The sequence below is a fragment of the Tursiops truncatus genome, chromosome X, assembly GCF_011762595.2.
Source record: "Tursiops truncatus isolate mTurTru1 chromosome X, mTurTru1.mat.Y, whole genome shotgun sequence".
Lineage (NCBI taxonomy): Eukaryota > Metazoa > Chordata > Mammalia > Artiodactyla > Delphinidae > Tursiops > Tursiops truncatus.
Window position 1 is genome coordinate 92,846,766 of NC_047055.1, and position 19,394 is coordinate 92,866,159.

At 37.6% G+C, this 19,394-nt stretch overlaps 1 protein-coding gene across 15 annotated transcripts in view; it reads left to right on the forward strand.

Annotated features, from left to right (window-relative positions):
• Window positions 1-19,394, forward strand: part of CASK (calcium/calmodulin dependent serine protein kinase) — a 389,881-nt gene that overhangs the window by 310,305 nt on the left and 60,182 nt on the right. For all 15 annotated transcript variants that reach the window (XM_073799304.1, XM_073799307.1, XM_073799309.1 and 12 more), the window contains exons 12-13: window positions 10,905-10,982; window positions 13,702-13,782. In XM_073799304.1, the coding sequence (XP_073655405.1) occupies window positions 10,905-10,982; window positions 13,702-13,782 (159 nt within the window). The remainder of the gene's footprint in view (window positions 1-10,904; window positions 10,983-13,701; window positions 13,783-19,394) is intronic.

Here is a 19,394-nt window from a genome sequence, read left to right on the forward strand (position 1 = left end):
AAAACTATCCAGTAGTAGGGAATTCAGCCTTAGTTTCATCCCCAGGCAGTTGCTCTATCTGGTCTCCTATGATACACATCTTTGTGAAAGGAATGTGTGATTTTCACTGAAACTATTATTAACTACAGCAGTCCCTCTCATTCCCTTATTTGTTCAGGTGAATTACTTCTTAAAACAGTGATTGGAGTTTCCTCTAAAATACCAAGAATCAGCTTGTTCCCAGTACCAGTGTTTCCCACTGAGTGCCCTTCTCTTTTTATAGCACCATAGTCAACTTTACCGGAAGGCAGAGGAATGTTCGAAAAGCCTTCCAAGTGCAGCAAGCTCTGATTCTTCTTCATGCTATTCTCAAGGAAAGGGGGGGTTCCCCCCAGAAAGGAATGTGATATGCTCAGTTGAAGAATGTTCGATGGGGTTGGCTTGCAGCATTCACATCCAAGAACATAGTTGCTTTCTTCTCTTTGTGGTCCTTCAAACATTATTTCATAAAACCACTTCTGCCAAACTGTCTTTTGTTCTCTTTTAACTTTCCACAACAGAAATTCATTTTTGCTACTTGTACAGATGCTTGTAGCTTTGCTACAGCTACTTGTACAAATGCTTGCTGTTTGTTTATACAAAATAATTCATACCCTAAGTCAAAACTTATTGAATTGCCTCAGTAACTGCATATCATATGACACACCTAATGTAAATGTTTTCTTTTAAAGTGGCAAATTAATAATAGGATATTCACTTACTGTAAATATTATTTAACTATTAATGTAGATGCTTCAGAAGATCACCTTAGGAAATGAGGTTTTAACACTTTTTAAAATTTTTAGTGGTTTTTTTTAAATGGAAAAGAAATTTATATCACAATGAAATTTCTCACACTTGGGAAAACTCTTAGATCTAGTATTCAAATGTGCCCTATTTCATAAGATTTAATTTAAAGCAAAATAAAGCCTGCCTGTATCATCTAACTGGTTGTTTTTCCTCATGCTTTCTTTTGCTTGCTCAAGAATAGGCATTATGATTTGTTTCTTACAAGGCTTCATTTTAGAGTTATTTGCCAACTGAAAAAGGCCTAGAGAACAGTCAAGCCAGGTCATCTGAGGCCAGTGTTTAAGTTTCTCAGAAAGAGCTGCCAACTGACCAGAAATCCAGCACAGTGGCCTATGTTGTTAGGCCACCGACAGTCTTCTTAGATTGAACTGGGAGGTCAAGCAGGTCTTAATTTCTTGGATTCAAAAATAAATCCCTGTAAGAGCTATGTTCTAATGGGATTGAAACAAAAGCAGCTCTGTACACAGAGAAGTAAAACCTAAACCAAACAAGGGCCTCCTTAGGGTTACTTTTGCTGTCAAGATCCAACATATTTTGCAACCCTTTCAGGAAATCTTAAAATGGCCCAGATATACTGATTTTTAGTTTCCTATTTGCCGTCAGAAGAAAACTTTCGTAATGGATTTAGGTAGAGTAGTATATTACTAGGCCAGCTGAGCCCCTTCTTAAGACTTGAAAGGATATATACCCCATCATGATTTTCTAAAACTTGATCTAAGCTAGCATTTCACTGCTATACTCTTAGGTTAACGCTTTCCTGGGACGTCTAACCGAACGGCTTCCAGAAACATTCTTATTGGCCACTAACTACAGTATACAGTCCATCGGATATCCATTTCTAACTCGCGTTACCCAGTATGAACTGGGCCATAGTATTGGTAGCAGCCCTGAACCTTTCTCTAGGAAAAATCTAAATTCCAAGTTGAGACTCCTGCTACTTTATTATCATCACTAGATTTGTGAATTTGATATACTTCTTTTTTAGGTGAGAAACAAATTTAAGATTTATAAAATTTAGCTAATTCCATGTTTTCTGAACTTTTAGTGGGAAAGTTAGCACATAGTACAAATTGTAAAGGATAATGTACAAATAATGAAAGTACACTCTTCAAATGAATGGAGTACATTATCTCCATTCAGATGGAGAGTCATCTGCGTGACTAATGTTTGAGTGCTTTCTTCAATTATTTTAATTGAATTGATTTTTAGAAATTTTACAGAATATAAATTTTTAGGCAAAACAATTTTTAGCGCTGATAGAATAGGCATTTTTTATCCTGTAAGAGAATGATGCCCTAGGTGATTTAATTTCTTTTTCTAAATCATAATGTCCTAATGGTGCATAATAGTTCTTAGATTTGTAAGATTGGACAGGTTATATAAGTTCTTCTCAAAGTTTAATTATAGTTCCTTAAATATTTAAAAATGCCATTTTAAATTTTGTAGTGTGTTTTTTTCACACTTAATGTTTCCCATCACACAGTCTTTAAACCACTGTTAAATATACTGCTCTTTTCCAAGTTTGGAGTATGTCATTTTTTTTAATTGAAGTATAGTTGCCATATAATATTATATGTTATAGGTATACAATTAGTGATTCACAATTCTTAAAGGTTATACTCCATAGTTATTATAAAGTACTGCCTATATTCCCTGTGTTGTACAATATGTCCTTATAGCTTATTTGTACCTCTTAATCATCTTCCCCTATATTGCCCCTCTCCCCCTTCCCTCTCCCCACTGGTAATCACCAGTTTCTCCTCTATCTCTGTGTGTCTATTTCTTTTTTGTTATATTCACTAGTTTGTTTTACTTTTTATTTTATTTTTATTTATTTATTTATTTATGTTTGGCTGCGTCGGGTCTTTGTTGCTGCCTGCGGGCTTTCTCTAGTTGCGGGGAGTGGGGTCTACTTTTCATTGCGGTGCGTGGACTTCTCACTGCTGTGGCTTCTCTCGTTGCGGAGCACGGGCTCTAGAGCGCAGGCTCAGTAGTTGTGGCACACGGGCTTAGTTGCTCCGCATCATGTGGGATCTTCCCAGACCAGGGCTTGAACCCGTGTCCCCTGCATTTGCAGGTGGATTCATAACCACTGCACCACCTGGGAAGCCCCTGTTTTATTTTTTAGATTCCACCTATAAGTGATATCATACGGTATTTGTCTTTCTCTGACTTATTTCACTTAGCATAATGCCCTCCATTTCCATCCATGTTGCTGCTATGAATATTGGGGTGCATGTAGCTTTTCCAATGAGTGTTTTTGTTTCTTTTAGATATATACCCAGGAATGGAATTGTTGGGTCATGTCATATGGTAGTTGTTATTTTTAGTTTTTTGAGAAACCTCCATACTGTTTTCCACAGTGGCTGCACCAATTTACATCCCCACCAACGGTATATGAGGGCTCCCTTTTCTCCACATCCTCGCCAACACTTGTTATTTCTTATCTTTTTGATGACAGCCATTCTGACAGGTGTGAGGTGATACCTCATTGTGGTTCTTATTTGCATTTCCCTGATGATTAGTGATTCTGAGTATCTTTTCGTGTGCCGTTGGTCGTCTGCATTCCCTCTTTGGAAAAATGAAATGTCTATTCATTTCTTCTGCCCATTTTTTAATTGAGTTGTGTTTTTGTTTGTTTGTTTGCTTGCTTTTGCTGTTGAATTGTGTGAGCTATTTATAAATGTTGGATATTAGCCCCTTATCAGTCATATCATTTGCAAATATTTTATCCCATTCAGTAGGTTGTCTTTTCATTTTGTGACTATGTCATGTTTAATGACACTAAAGATTGTTGAAAGGGCATTTCTATATTTTTACCCTAAAGACAGTAAGTTTATATATAAGCTTGAGCAGGAAAGATAGATTTTTAGATCTCAAAAGATTTTCTCTGATCTGTGGCTTCAGAAAACTGGCTCCAGTGCAGTAGTTGAATATCAGTTCCTTATATTTTAGTATTAAATCACCTTTCCCTAACATTTTTCCAGATTTCAAATGTATTTTTTAAAATACTGTTGGACATCAACAGCTGATCTGCTGGGTTCACTGAAAAGATGTGATACTGGAACTTTGTTCCTAATCACCCAGCTTCTTCACAGCAACTGTAAGGAAATTCTTAATACGATAGTCTATGTTTCCAGAGCAAGTCATTTCAATTCCCATTATTGTTGTGCAATATAAACTTGTGAACACTGTTATTATCTTTTACTAGGATCACAGACACATTTCATTACATACTTTGCAGCTAAATTTTTATGTAATGAGCACCTAACATTACAAATGTCACAAAACTCCCAGAATCCATCAACTTATTTTAGATAGAGTTTAAACAGTCTCTCTAGCAGTAAATATATATATATATTTTTTTTTTTTGCGGTACGCGGGCCTCTCACCGTTGTGGTCTCTCCCATTGCGGAGCACAGGCTCCGGACGCGCAGGCCCAGCGGCCATGGCTCACGGGCCCAGCCGCCCCGCGGCACGTGGGATCTTCCTGGACCGGGGCACGAACCCGCGTCCCCTGCATCGGCAGGCGGACTCTGCGCCACCAATGGAAGCCCGCAGCTAAATATTTGACTCTTGAAAACTTTAATTCTTTTCCAGCAGGGAGCTTCTTTGGTATCTTTGATTTAGGTGGTAAGATGATGGTTGTTAATATACTTCTGTGTTCCCAGCAACTGTACAAACCCATTCATTATTTGGCTCATGTCTGTAGCCTAGTTGCAAAAGTTATAATCTTTCTCAACTAAGTACATTCTGGTCCTTAGATTTGGTTTTCTCTGTGCTAGGAAGTTAGTGGGACACATAACCCAGTGATAGTAATTTTATAGGTTCTCCACCAACTACTCCGTTTTAAATGTTGATATTGCTAAGTGCTGCATATAAACTATGAGCAAAACAAAGATTTCTATTTGAGGATAAAAATCAGAAGAAGGTGAGGTACGATGGAGTATGGTAAAAAAAAAAAAAAAGAAACTTGATTTAGTGTTTTGAATGTAAATAAAAAATGACATTAACTTGTTAACTTATGTTTAAAAGTACAATCTCAGGAGAGTTCAGTTTAATATTACCACCAACTTTATTCTGCTTTATTTAAAACAACCCATCCCAAATATAGAATGTGGCCTTTTAACAGAACTGTGCTTTTCTACTCCTTAAGACAGAAAGATTAAGCATGTCCATGTAGCCGTGTGGAGTCATATCTGACCCAGCGCCAGAGACTGGCAGTGAGCAGGCCTGTCTGTGAGTGAGACAGCGTGAAAGAGTCTGTTCCCCTTGCAGCTGTTCACATTTCCTCGTTTTGCCTTGGGCTCTGTGTGTGTGTGTGTGTGTGTGTGTGTGTGTGTGTGTGTGTGTGTGTGTTTTAATAAAAAGTGCTGAACTTGGGTAACTATAATTTCATTAGAAAGAGAAAACAAACAGTAATACAGTCATTCTTGTTTTCTCTCCAGGAATGATTTATTAACAGTCTTCCCTCCCTCTACCTCACCCTCTACACCTCAGCTTTACAAATACACTTGAAATCTTCAGATGGCAGGAAAGCAAACAACAAGCGGAAATATATTTTGTCATTTCAGTTCGCCTTGAATTTGAGCTTCTAGAGCAAGTGTTGGCAACTACAGCTGTCAGGTCAAATCCAGCCAGCTACTTGCTTTTGTAAATAAAGTTTTATTGGAACCCAGCCATGCCCATTCATTTATGGCCTATTAATGGCTGCCTTCACATACATAGCAAGGTTGAGTGGCTGTGACAGAGTCCATATGGCCCACAAAGCCTGAAATGTTTATCATCTAGCCAGGCAAGGATTAGGATTCTAACATTCTTTAATAGGGCAAGGCTTGTAGTTGATTGCCTAATGTCTTTCAAATCACATTTAAGGACTTCCCTGGTGGCACAGTGGTTTAGAATCTGCCTGCCAATGCAGGGGACACGGGTTCGAGCCCTGGTCCGGGAAGATCCCACATGCCACGGAGCAACTAAGCCCACGTGCCACAACTACTGAGCCTGCACTCTAGAGCCCACGAGCCACAATCACTGAGCCCACGAGCCACAGCTACTGCAGCCCGCGTGCCTAGAGCCCATGCTCCGCAACCAGAGAAGCCACTGCAGTGAGAAGCCCGCACACCGCAACGGAGTAGCCCCTGCTCGCCACAACTAGAGAAAAGCCCATGCACAGCAATGGAGGCCCAACGCAGCCAAAAATAAATAAATTCATTTATTTTTTTTTAAATCACATTTAGTTAGTTTTTTTCCCTACAGCCTATAAATGGCATTTTCTACAGTTCTTTTCCCGAATATTTGCTGAAGGTGTATCCCTGGCATGAGACCATGTTACTGAATTCTAATACAAGCCAAGGTACTCTGGTATGAGAGAAAGGACAGCACGTATCAGGAAGCCAGTCTAGTCCCTCCTACTCTGGCTGCAGGACCCCGAGTGCATCCCTTCATGTCACTGGTCATCAGCTCTCTCCTTCTTAAAGTGGAGGAATTGAATCATGTTGATATCTAAGATCTCTTTTACCTTGAAAATTTTTTGAAGTCAGACTTGAAACATAGGGGAAAAAAGAATTAAATGTGGTCAAACTGTATTTATTAATTTTGAGGGAAAGTTTTTAACTGTGCAAGCAGGACAGAAGATACTGTGAAACCTGGTTCCTAAAGAAACAAGGTAAAATAAGTATTCCTACTCTGTTTATTTTTATATTACTCTGATTTTTAAAAAATATATCTATTTACAGTTCCTGTGCACCATTTAAATACTCATTTTTTTTAAGAAACATTTATTAAACATCTACTATGTACTCAGCCTCATGCTACGTGCCGTTACTGAATGTCAAAGGACTCAAGAGTCTGATCATGGAAAAGAGAAAGAACCACTTAAACAGCATGTTCTGTAGTCGTGTCCCTCAGGCAGCCAGTGCCCAGTGCTGTTAATGCCCGGGGTGTGGCAGGTATCCAGATGTTGTCTCTGTCCTGGGTTGCTCCTGCATCATCATGTACTCTGCAGCTGGCCTCAGCAGCACTCTCAGCTCCTGCCTTCAGCTGTGACCCCACGGCCACTCCTGGGTCCCCTTGCTCTGTGCAGACAACCCTCTTGGTCAGGGTTCCGCCAAGATGGCTCCAGCCAGGTTACATTCTGAGGCAGCTCCTTGACTCATGGGAAACACACAGTCTTGCCATAAAATACACTCCAAGTGTGGGCTGCCCTGCTGTTGGCCTCCCACCCTGCCATCAACCAGGAAAGAGGCTCTTTTCACTTGAGACCCCAAACGCCACATGTCAAGCCACTCCGAAGACTCTCACACAGCGCTCTTCTGGGTGCACCAAGATGGACCTTGTAAATTGCTGCAACTCAGCAAGCATCCCTGCAGAGCATGAGACAGTGTGAGCTCTCCTTGCTGGCACCTCTGCTTTGTGTACATGGGTCTTTTGGAGCATCTACCATCCTTCACTTTGCATGAGGGAAGAAGCAACTCCCTTTCCTTTCCTCCCCAACAGGAAGGAGAAGGGAAAATCAAATGCTTCCTTGCCTCAGTCCTTTAGCTTCTACAGATTCCAAGCATCTGTCACTATAGGCAGAATGGGGTGCTAGGGCGAGCATGGAAGGACCATTTTAGCTACCTTTCAGCAAGCCCTGGAAGGATGGTCTGGCAGCTTCCTAGCAGACCACTTACTTCCTATTGGCCTTAGCTCTGGGCTTTAGCTGAAAGTCCAAGACAGCAGGCCAAGTCCCAAAGTCACATCATTCTAATAATTCTTTGTATATGATAGAAGGGGGACGGGCAATAAACGGTGGTAAAGGAGGAGAAACTGCAGCCTTCCTTTGTTCTCAAAACTCAACCACCTCTCACTTGCCTCCAGACCTTGGGAAAACTCCACCTGAATTTGAACTTTGAGTCCTGAATAGCATCTCCTAGGCAGCATAGAATATGAAGATGACCCATAAGAATGAGAAGTTGAAAAGCTGCATACTCCTGACGACTGTTTTAAAACAATTAAACGTTACATTGCATTCAAAATTTCCTCTGTTGATGACTTTTTATTTACATACTTTGCCATATCTCTCAAACAGTTTGTATTTGTTATGGGTATCCCTAAAATATTTTGAATCCCTAAGGCAAAGATAGAGTCACAGAAATAGGGGGCAGGGGAATGAAGGTTGGCATGTCATGCATACACATCCAGATAGTCCCCAACTTGGGACTGCTCACTGAGATATTTCCTAGTTGATATTGCTGGGGACCAAAGTACTCTCAGGTCCTCAGGGGGATCAAGCTGGCATATGTTCCTGGGCCTTTGGTTATACATGTCTTTGGAATTTGTGACTTCTTTGAGCATAGCAACTATCATCTTTTTCCTCTCCATAACCCCAGTGAATAGAACCCACTGCCTAGTACATGGTAGGACCTCAGTAAATATTAGATGGATATATGGGTCAACAAGGGGTCACTTCTTCCCACTGATGGTGAAAGTAAGCCCCTTCCCTGTCCCTTCCTGCCTCAGTTCTTAATTACTCTTTTGGTTAATGAGCAGGCAGTTGAAATTCACCATCTATTCTTAACCACATGGACACCATCCACTCCATCCAATGCCTGCCTTGACCGCTCCAGTCCTGCACTTTCCTAGGAGTTGGAGGGGCAGAGCCCAGTGTCCCCACCTCAAGTAGAAGGTCCCTTCATTTAATTCCTTCCTACTGTATCTGCCTTTCATATTAAGCATCTCACCTCCCCCTCATCCCACCACTAGTTCCACTGAACTTTGGGTGAATGTGTGATTAGTTGGATCGGGCAAAACCAAAGGAGCAGAGGGAAATTTGGTCTGAGCACTTTCCTTGGATCAGGGCCTTATCTGCATGCCACCTGTGAAGTTGTTGTAAAGCTAGAACGTTAGTTCTCACTTTGCTACTCCCTGCCTTAGTTTCCTCATCTGTAAAGTGGGAGTAGTAGGGATGTCAACATTACAAGGTTGTCTGAGGTTAAATGAGGGAATATATATTAAGAACTCTGACTAGTAACTAGCATCCACTAAGTGCTCAATAAAAGTAACAATTATCATTGTTGTTAGTATTTGTACTACTACAACTATTCTCAAAAGTTGGTACTGGGCATAAGATTTACAAATATCTAAGGAGTTTATTAAAGCACAGATTTCTGGATCCCCATTTCAAATTCTGATTCAGTAGATCTGCAGTGGGGCCCAGAAATCTGTACATTTAAGTAACTACTCCAGCTGATTCTGCTACAAGTCCTCAAGAAACCACACTGATATAAGACCTAGGGAACCGTACTTGGCATCATAAGACCAAGCCAAAAATAAAAGGTCTCTAGTAATAGAGTGAGAGCAATTCTGGGAGCTTGGAATTTTTGTTGCTTTGTGAGTTAAAACTAATGTGCATTTATTAAATGTTTAAATAGAAGCTAATCCTAATCATGGTTGAAAATTTTGAAAGTAGCATTAGTAATAGTCCTTGTTCAAGAAAAAGGCAAAACTTTTTGTGGTGAAATTAGGCATTATAAAGACATTATAAATGATAGTGCCGTCAACTTGTAAAGCCTCAAATTAAATTTGCTTTCTTTTTCCCAAACAGCATTTCAGAGTTTTAAAAATCTTTTTAATTATCCATGTAGGTTTTTTATTTTGTTTGATTATTAATATTATGACATGTCAGGTGATGGCTATATCTATTTTTTAAGTGTTAGGTATTTTAATTGTGTTTTTTTAACTTATGATTCCTTACTTTTGGGGGGTTGGGTTTTTCCCCCTCCTACTTTTTATTGCATGTGTACAGTATTTCATTTATCTCTATAGACTAGTCTGGGAACCTACACTGCATATACCATTATTTCTATGGAAAAATATATTCGGTGGTTCCAAATGTCAGAATTTACAATCTTTAGAGATGGAAGTCATTCAGAGGATGGAGACTGCCCATGTGTATTCTACAGGGATTCGAGCAAACTTTTATAAACAAGCCACATATCACTAGTTCCCTAAGTGTTAATATAATATTTTAAATAGAGCGAATTTTACTAGCCTACTTATACTATTTAACCTCTAATTTAGTAGTACTTTCTTAATGCCGCCATTTTAAAATGGTCACTGCTCTATCTTCACATTGCTATCATTAGGCTTTATTTATTTATTTGTCTGCCTATTAATCACTAGGAATTTTTATGTATGGTGTGGCCCAAACATTTACAAGTCATAAAGCTTTATTCTGCATCAGTATAAACAAGTGTAACTGTAATCTGAAGAATATTATGGTATGTGACCTCTCCACTAGCACTGCTGTGCATAGTAGGGAAGGAAAAAAGAACAGAACCAAAACCAACCCCCAAAACCCCCCACTTATTTTAGAGAAGTTAGGAAATAGAAGTGGCTGGCTAGCCAAGACCATTTTAAACTTTTCACTTTTCAAAGCAGACTGCTGAATGAGATGTTTTGTCTGAAGTAGAAATTAATACTTTAATTGCACTTCTACACTACAGAGATTTTTCTCTAAAGAATTTTCTTCAGAAAGTTAAATTTTGGATCATTTAGATTTGCGGAGTTTTTAAAGTATAGACTCTTTTCAGCTTCTTCCCATACTCTGTGAATTTACAAATTAAAAAGGAAAAAGGTTTATGTCCTTGATTTCTTGCTGAAGGATGCCAGCACTGATACTATTAATGAACAGCCCTAGTAAAACAAGTATAAACCTTTCGTGAGAGCATTCCTTCCTAGAAGGAGTTGGGTTTACCCTCTCCCAAGATTTAGATTGCTGTGAAAATTCCTTCAGATGTGTCTTGGCCAGAAAGCATTCTTTCATTTTACTCTGTATTCATCTTATTAAATGTTGCTTCTATCAGAGGGAAAAAATTCTGTGATTACTGAAATATTGATGATTTTTAAAAAGATACGCATAGCGCTCATCCCAACAAGTTTCATTTGAATGAATAAGACATTAACAAGAAGATCCCACTAAAATCATCAGCCTGCCTCTTTAAGGGGAAAATATTGTTTAGTGAAATAATAAATATGAAGCTCTGAATTTATCAAAGAATTATGAATGTTGATTGGATTTTCTCCTTTGCTTTTAGCTATATGACAAAATTAACACAAAATCTTCACCGCAAATCAGGAATCCTCCGAGTGATGCAGTACAGAGAGCCAAAGAGGTAAGCGATATATATTTTGTCAATGTATTTGGGTGTCATATTTGGTATGAAAACGTTTCTGCTGCACAGTAAGAGGCAGCTTCCCTGAAGTCACAGTTAGACCATTATACTCAGATTTAGTATTTCTAAGTTTATCACTGAGCATTTACATACAGAAAAGAAAAAAAAATCTCGGCAGCAACATTGCCTAGATTTCTAGTTCTGGTATGTAAACTTGAACAATTTTACTTCTCTTTTTTAAAAAAAAGAAAAAGTTATTTTACCACTCTTGGTGGAAATCGACATGCTATGAAAGTTTGAGTGGCTTTTTTAAGGTGGTAATTTTTGAAAGTTAATTGAATGTTTATAACAACTAAGTTCAGAGAGAAGTCATTTTTATAAATTACTGGTTAGTGTACATCTTTCACAAAATCTTAACTTTTTTATTATAGAAACATCACACTGCAGAAAGTTTGGAAAGTAAAAAGTCATCTATAATCCCATCACCCTAACACAGTAATTTTCATTTTTGCATATCCTTTTCTAATCACTATCCATTTACATATAAATTTGTATGTGTTACAATCAAAATATATCTTTCTTTTAACCTAACCTAATATAATAAGCATTTTTCCATGTTTCTGCTAGGTCTTCGTAAATAAGTTCTCATGATGGCATAATTTTTCTCTGCTGTTACTAAATTATAATGAATTATAAATGCCTCCACTGTTAGATACCTAGTGGGTTTTTTTATCACTTTTTGATATCATGAAAGTCTTTATACAAATAAATATTTTCCTTTGAAAAGATATTTTATTTTTATTTATTTATTTATTTATTCATTTATTTATTTTTGGCTGTGTTGGGTCTTCGTTGCTGTGCGGGCTTTCTCTAGTTGCGGTGAGCGGGGGCTACTCTTCGTTGCAGTGCGCGGGCTTCTCATTGCAGTGGCTTCTCTTGTTGCGGAGCATGGGCTGTAGGCAGATGAGCTTCAGTAGTTGTGGCTTGTGGGCTTCAGTAGTTGTGGCTCGCAGGCTTCAGTAGTTGTGGCTCGCAGGCCCTAGAGTGCAGGCTCAGTAGTTGTAGCGCACGAGCTTAGTTGCTTCACGGCATGTGGTGTCTTCCTGGCCCAGGGCTCGAACCTGTGTTCCCTGCATTGGCAGATGGATTCTTAACCACTGAGCCACCAGCGAAGCCCAGAAAAATATTTTATAAAGTAAAATTACTAAGTGAAAGAATATGAAAGACATAATTCCTTCCCTATCAGATTTTAAACACAAGACCTGTACTGGAAAATATATATTCACTGAGAACCAAGTCCAAGGTTGTGGAAGCCGCTAGGCCTGCCCACCTGGTCAGGGCAGCAGTCAGGAGAGGTTCTGTCTGCATTAGAGACCACACCTCAGTGTTTAAAATCATAGGCTGTGAGAGTAGCAGGGGACCAGAGAGAGTATATTGTTTCATCTTTTGTTTCACTGGTTTAGAAACTCAAAGCAGAAAATACACCAAAGGAGAATTGGCTTATCATCATTAAACAATATGAATTAACAGCATAACCAGCACTTGTTAAGAGTACATTTTTCTAATTGGGGTATAGTTGTTTTACAGGAGTACATTTAGATAAGAAGGAAACCTTATAGTTTTTGTTTGTTTGTTTGTTCTTCTCTGAGGAGGTGGTTGAGTAGCACTGGCTGAGATCTAAGCCTTAGGCTAAGTGACCTCAAAACATTCCTTCCTGGCCAGAATTAAGATTCTCAAAGGCAAGTCCAGAGATTCCTACTCGGTACATGACTTGCGTACCCCTGACATCCAATCCTGCTGAAGCAATCCTCGATTGGCTCAATTTTTAGGATTGAGAGCAATGTGTATAACCACTCTGAGTCCAACTATGTACACTTGGAACTGTAGTAGTATGTTTACTCTGAAAAGGAACAGAAGCCTTCCCCTGGGCTCATGTCACATAATCAAATTTTAAATGGGTAAACTCCATCCTAGTGGTAAGGGATAACTTTTGAAGAACAATTTCATTTGAAAACAGCCGTTTAAACCTATATAGAGAAAATGTTAACAACTAATTCGTGAAGAAAATGTGAGTGAAAAGAGAAAAGTTTTTGATTGTGTGTCTTATTTTTAAATTATTCTCTTGGGTTCCCTGGCAATTAATTCTAGGAACCATTGCCGAGATGTGGTGAATGTGAGGAGATGAGTGTGGAGAATCACATTGATTCTCTCAGGCTACAAGAAAAAGTACTCAAGTGTTTTCTCTTCTTTAAATTGTTTTTATTTGAGCCTTTGTCATTTTAATCTTTCTGAAAGGAATTGACAGTTTTGTTAATATGAAAGAAAGCTGTTACCAACTTTTATTACAGATTCATCTTGATGGTGAGTTTGGAAAAAGATTTGCAGAGATTATTTTCCCATTAAGTTTAATTAAGTTACTTATACCTGTAATAAATATGTACTACAGACTTGTCATTTTGTTTTGTATTTTTCAATAATCTTTTGAGTTATAGTTGGGTAATGAAGGCAGAGACTATTACAGCAATTTGTTTTATTTTTTATTACCACAAATGTAGCTGTTTTATATATTAATAACCTTTGAATAAAATGATGAATTTTTTCCCAAAATAATTATTTTGCCTGCCATACAAATCCATTCATAATTTTTAATTTAAAAGAATTCTATATTTTCTAAATCTAGCATCCTCATTATACTATTGAATATCTTGCTTATTTTTAGGTATTGGAAGAAATTTCATGTTACCCTGAGAATAACGATGCAAAGGAACTAAAGCGTATTTTAACACAACCTCATTTCATGGTAAGTAACAATTAAACTTCCATAGAAATAAAACCTCACTTTCAAAAGAAGTTTTTACTAATCCTTATGAAATACAGCTATCTTCATCAAATGTGCTTTTAGCCGTATAATATCAGATGGTTAAGATTACAATGCCAGATAATACCAGATGCACTAAAACTTTTTGTTGTTGTTTACTTTGTGTCATAGTTGTAAAGATGCTGTTTGCCAGCCTCATGGAGTTGGAATAAGAATTAAGTAGATGATAGGGAGGGTGGAAGGGAGGGAGACGCAAGAGGGAAGACATATGGGAACATATGTATATGTATAACTGATTCACTTTGTTATAAAGCAGAAACTAACACACCATTGTAAAGCAATTATACCCCAATAAAGATGTTAAAAAAAAAAAAGAATTAAGTAGATGATACATCTGCTGTGCTTAGCACAGTGCCTGATATATGCTTGATGCCTAATAAATGTTAGCTAATGAATATTATTAGTTACTCCATAGTATCTGTCATGTGTAGGGCACATAGTAAGTTCTCAGTAAAACACTGAGTAGATTAGGAACTTGCCCGTTTGCAGGTAGGTTAGCCCCACCTCAACTGACTGTTCTGTGCAGTGTGTTTTCCGTAGATAGAAGCCTGTATGTTTTGGACAGACATGTCTGTCTATAAACTGATAAGTAACCTCAGCTCAATTCTGAGAATGATGTAGGACCATTTGATACCAATAGATCTTTCAGATTTGAAGTAAGCTAAATAAATTAATATACACCCAAATAAAATCCTTTTTTTAAGGTTAAGGTTTTTTTCAAAACCATTAAAGCTCAGACAGCCCCATCTCTCACAACTTACCTACCTTCAAAGCCTTGGTTTATTTTGCTTTTCTGACATCAGAGAGAAATTAATATGTGCACTGCTATTAGTAAACATTTTCAGAAATAATAAATAGTTCTTGTAATTTCTGAACACCCAGCTAGGTACTTAAAAGACATTTTCATTTACTCATCAAATATGTAAATGCCTACTATATGCCAGGCACTGTGCTGGGCACTAAGGATAGTGGTGAATAGGACAAACGAACTTCCATTCTAGGTGAGACGTGGATAGGTGAGCTAGAGACAGACAGTGAGCAAGTAAAACAAACAGTATAACTTCATATAGTGATAATAACTATGAAAAACAAAAGGAGAATGGGGCAGAGATGATAGTAAAGTGGAAGCTACTTCAGATAGTCAGGGGAAAGCCCCTCTGAGGAGCCAACATGTGGGCTGAGACTTGTTATATGAAAGAACAAACTTTCTGAATGTCCAAGCATGGGGAAGAGCAAATGCAAAGGCCCAGAGGCAGGAAAGAGTTTTGTAGGGTCAAAGTACAGAAGTAAGGCCATTGTGGCTGGGATACAGTAAACAAGGGAGAGGGTGGTACAAGAAGAGCTGGAGAGGGTGGCAGAGGCCAGACCACATAGGGCCTTCCAGACCATGGTAAGGAGTCTGGATTTTCTCCTGATTGCAGTAGGATGACACTGAGTGATTGCAAGCAGGAAAATATTGTTAGAACTGTGCTTTAGAGATTGCTGGGGTTGTTGTGTAGAGAATGGACTATAGTGGGGTTAAGAGTTTAAAAAGGGAGACCAATTAGGAGGCTGTTGTGAGGTGGTAGAGGCTTGAAGGAGGACGGGGCTGGTGGAAAATGAGCAAATTGGGATTCTACTTTAGAGATGGTTAGACATGACAGGACTTGCTGATGGCTGGGATGTGAAGTGATGTGATTAACTCCATTTTACAGTTCAGAGAGGAAACCACACCTTAGAAAGGCAAAGAGGCTTGCTTTAGGTCACCCACCTAGTAAGTGGCCTCATTGAGGTTCAAAACCCAGATCTTACTGGCTCCAAAGCCTGTGCTCTTAAATGTGGGTTGACTTGTAATGAGTATCGATTTTCCTACAAACTTAATTTGAACTCATTGGTCATTCCCAAATAAGCATATGTTTGGATAATGTCCCATGTGGCAAATATAATTCCAAGCTATATATACTGTGTTAAACTTTTAAATGCTGGAGGTTTCTATCTTATAAGCATTTTAAGATCATGTGGACACAGTGGGGGAAGGAGAGGGTGAGATGAATTGGGAGATTAGGATTGACATATATACACTACCATGCGTAAAATAGATAGCTAGTGGGAACATGCTATAAAGCCCAGGAAGTTCAGCTCCATGCTCTGTGACGACCTAGATGGGTGGGATTGGTGGGGAGGGAGGTCCAAGAGGGAGGGGATATATGTATACATATAGCTGATTCACTTCACTGTACAGCAGAAACTAATACAACATTGGAAAGCAATTATACTCCAGTAAAAAAAAAAAAAAAAATTTTTAAAGAAAGATCATGGTTTCAAAATCTGGTATTTTTAAAGAAATATTAATAGCTAAAGGAAAATATTTTAATGCTTATAATTTTTATTATACCAAGGTTTGGGAGTTATTCTTAGCATATTTATAATTTTATACTTATTTCTTCAATTATCTTTTTCTTTGCTTTCTGATCATTAAAATGAGGATTTAATATTGGATTACCTTATACTTAAAAATACAGATACTTATAAATATTTACAGTAATTAAGAGTAAAACAGTGTAGATTTAATTTTTTTAATGTGTACTCTAGAGGTCATGATAAAAAATATTATTACACTATCCTTCAGTTACTCCATTTGAAAGACTTATTTTTAAAAAAAGAACAGATCCTTTGCTTATTGCAGTTGTAAAATATAAAACATTAAGGGTAAAGACAATATAAACAGAATAGAATGTCAGTGCTTTAACTTTTTCCTTTAAAATTTTCTGTTCTAGATCCTATTTTTAAAAGCAAATTTGTATCCTACTTTCCCAAATAACAAGATGGTTAAAAATCGCCTTAGGTTGATATGAAAGCTTCATTATTACGTGATTAATTTTATGACCTGTAATTGTAATTCAGAAGCCAGAGGAACCACTTTCAAACCTAAAATTCGTATTTTTTCCTATAAATTTTATTTTTTGGTTTTTGTTTTTTTGGCTGCATTGTGTCTTCGTTGCTGCGCACGGGCTTTCTCTAGTTGCGGCAAGCGGGGGCTACTCTTCGTTGCGGTGCAAGGGCTTCTCACTGCAGTGGCTTCTCTTGTTGCAAAGCACGGGCTCTAGGCACATGGGCTTCAGTAGCTGTAGCACGCAGGCTCAGTAGTTGTGGGGTGCAGGCTCTAGAGCTCAGGCTCAGTAGTTGTGGCGCACGGGCTTAGTTGCTCCGTGGCATGTGGGATCCTCCCGGACCAGGAATCGAACCCTTGTCCCCGACCTTGGCAGGCGGATTCTCAACCACTACACCACCAGGGAAGTCCCTTTCCTATAAATTTTAAATGAATTTTTCCCACTTTGGTCTGAAGTTCTTAGTTGTCTTGTCCACGTCCTTTTTACGTACATATGGAAGTATTTCCTATTACTTCCATATGTAATATGTAATGATTCTTCTTATATAATTAAAAATAATAGCTGTTTCAGCTTAGTAACAATTGCTGAATCATACCTCATGACATACTTGAAGAAAAATATTCAAACTCTGATTTCCTTATTTTTTATTTGGCATACTCTTTTAATGGCCTTTTTTTAAACAATCTGTAAGTGACCCCTTTTTTTCTGTTTGCATATGCATTGGATTAAGTTTCATTTTGTGGTAGCAGTCTTTTCCAGTGGCAAATAGCGGTTAATATCAAGTATGACCTCATTTGGTGATAAAATTTAAGGATTTTTCTCTTAAAGTTCAATTTTGGTATTATTTTTGTGATTGTGGGCTTATCCTTCCTTATAAATAATACATTAAATACAAGTGTTTGCTTATATAATTTAAAAGGATGGATAGAAATCATTTGCAAAAAGCAGTACAAACACTTTCTCCAACCCATGTAACTGGCATTATCCTAATGAAGCTTGGTTCTCTGTTTACCTGGGTATATATCCTCCAGTCATACAAAGCATGTTTTTTTTAAAATTGTTTTAAAATTCACTGTTTATAGAAGACACATCTATAATTAATACAATGAACCTAATTTTAACAGATGAAGTTTTTCAGTTTGTCTATTATTGATTTTTACTTTCTGCCCTATATCTTAGTCTCTTAAGTGGCTACAGTTAAACAGGAAAAAGAGGGATTTCCCCACATACCATAACCACCACCACTTTGGCCTGGGGTACTAGTGCAGGGTGTAGTCAGGGCACTGGTCAGGAAGCCAAGGTCCCCAGGACCATTGTGGAGCCCTGCTTTCAAGCTGTGCTGCTTAGTGCCCTTCAGTGCCCCTCATCTAGACCCCAGTTTAGACCAGCCCTCTGAGATCTTGGAAACATCCGGCATTTCCATTACAAATTCAAAACATTGTAAAGCAACTATACTCCAGTAAAGATGCTTTTAAAAAAATGGGTATATTACTCCAAGCATATGCTCTATTGATGTCTGATCAACATCACTTCTTCATGATTTTACCACATTGTTACCTTATTTTTGCGTCGTATGCGTACCTTTAAAGTACCTAAAATAGCTAAGTCATGACTTTGGTAAATCTTTTAATTAAATAACTTAATTTGAGATGCTACAAGCTATACTTTTAAGGTGATTTTAATTATGTTTCATTATCTCTAGATATTTCATTACCAGACAGATCACAGATTAAAATAAAACTGAATTTATAGTTAGTACTGTAACTATAAGAAAATATAATGCATAAAGCACCAAACATACTGATACTTAGCTGTAAAATTCTCTTTGAAGTAGAAATGTTCAAATATTCATGCTTATTAAAAACTTTCTTATGATGGCAGAAAATATACAGTAAATGGAAGAATAGCCTCTTTTAGGGAAACAAGGGATATTTATTACCCAGTTTCACCAAGATGACATATGGAGATCTCAATACAAAGAAATCACTTTTTCTTTGTTAATGGGCTTTGCAAAAAGAAGTCATAATAATAACTGTCAACTTACTTTTTATTTATTCAAGTGCTCCAAAAAGTAGAAATGAACAAAAACATTAAATAGGTTTAGATTTTAAGCTCCATATCATGTGATATTTTGGGAAATTACATTTCTTCAGGTACATTTGTGTGTGTTTTTATTTCTTTTACTGAGATGTATGTTATAAATTACCCTTTGCGTTATATAGCAGAGTTATTGTTAATACCATTGATGAAAGACGTTTGTTTGCTCAATGCACCAATTATTGCACTGTTTCTTTTTAAATTTGTTTCCATTTTAAGCCCCAGCACAAATTTGCCAGCTCTATGTACAAATGATTCTTTCTGCTAAATTATTTGAAATTGCATTATGTCAGACTTTAATTGAACAAGCTAGTGGGGCACTTTTTCATAGCATCAAACACCTCTTACCCAGATAGTCAACAAACACATCCATTCATTGATTAGCTCACTCATTCTTTCATTTGTTCCTTCATTTTTAAAAATCCATCTATCGTGATTATTTATCACAAAGAAATTATGGCATGGCTATATCTAGGTGTAATGTGCTTTGAGTTCTCTTTAGATGAGAGATACCTTTGAGAGGCAAAGAATAATTTTATATATGTTTATATAATAGACTTCTGCTGG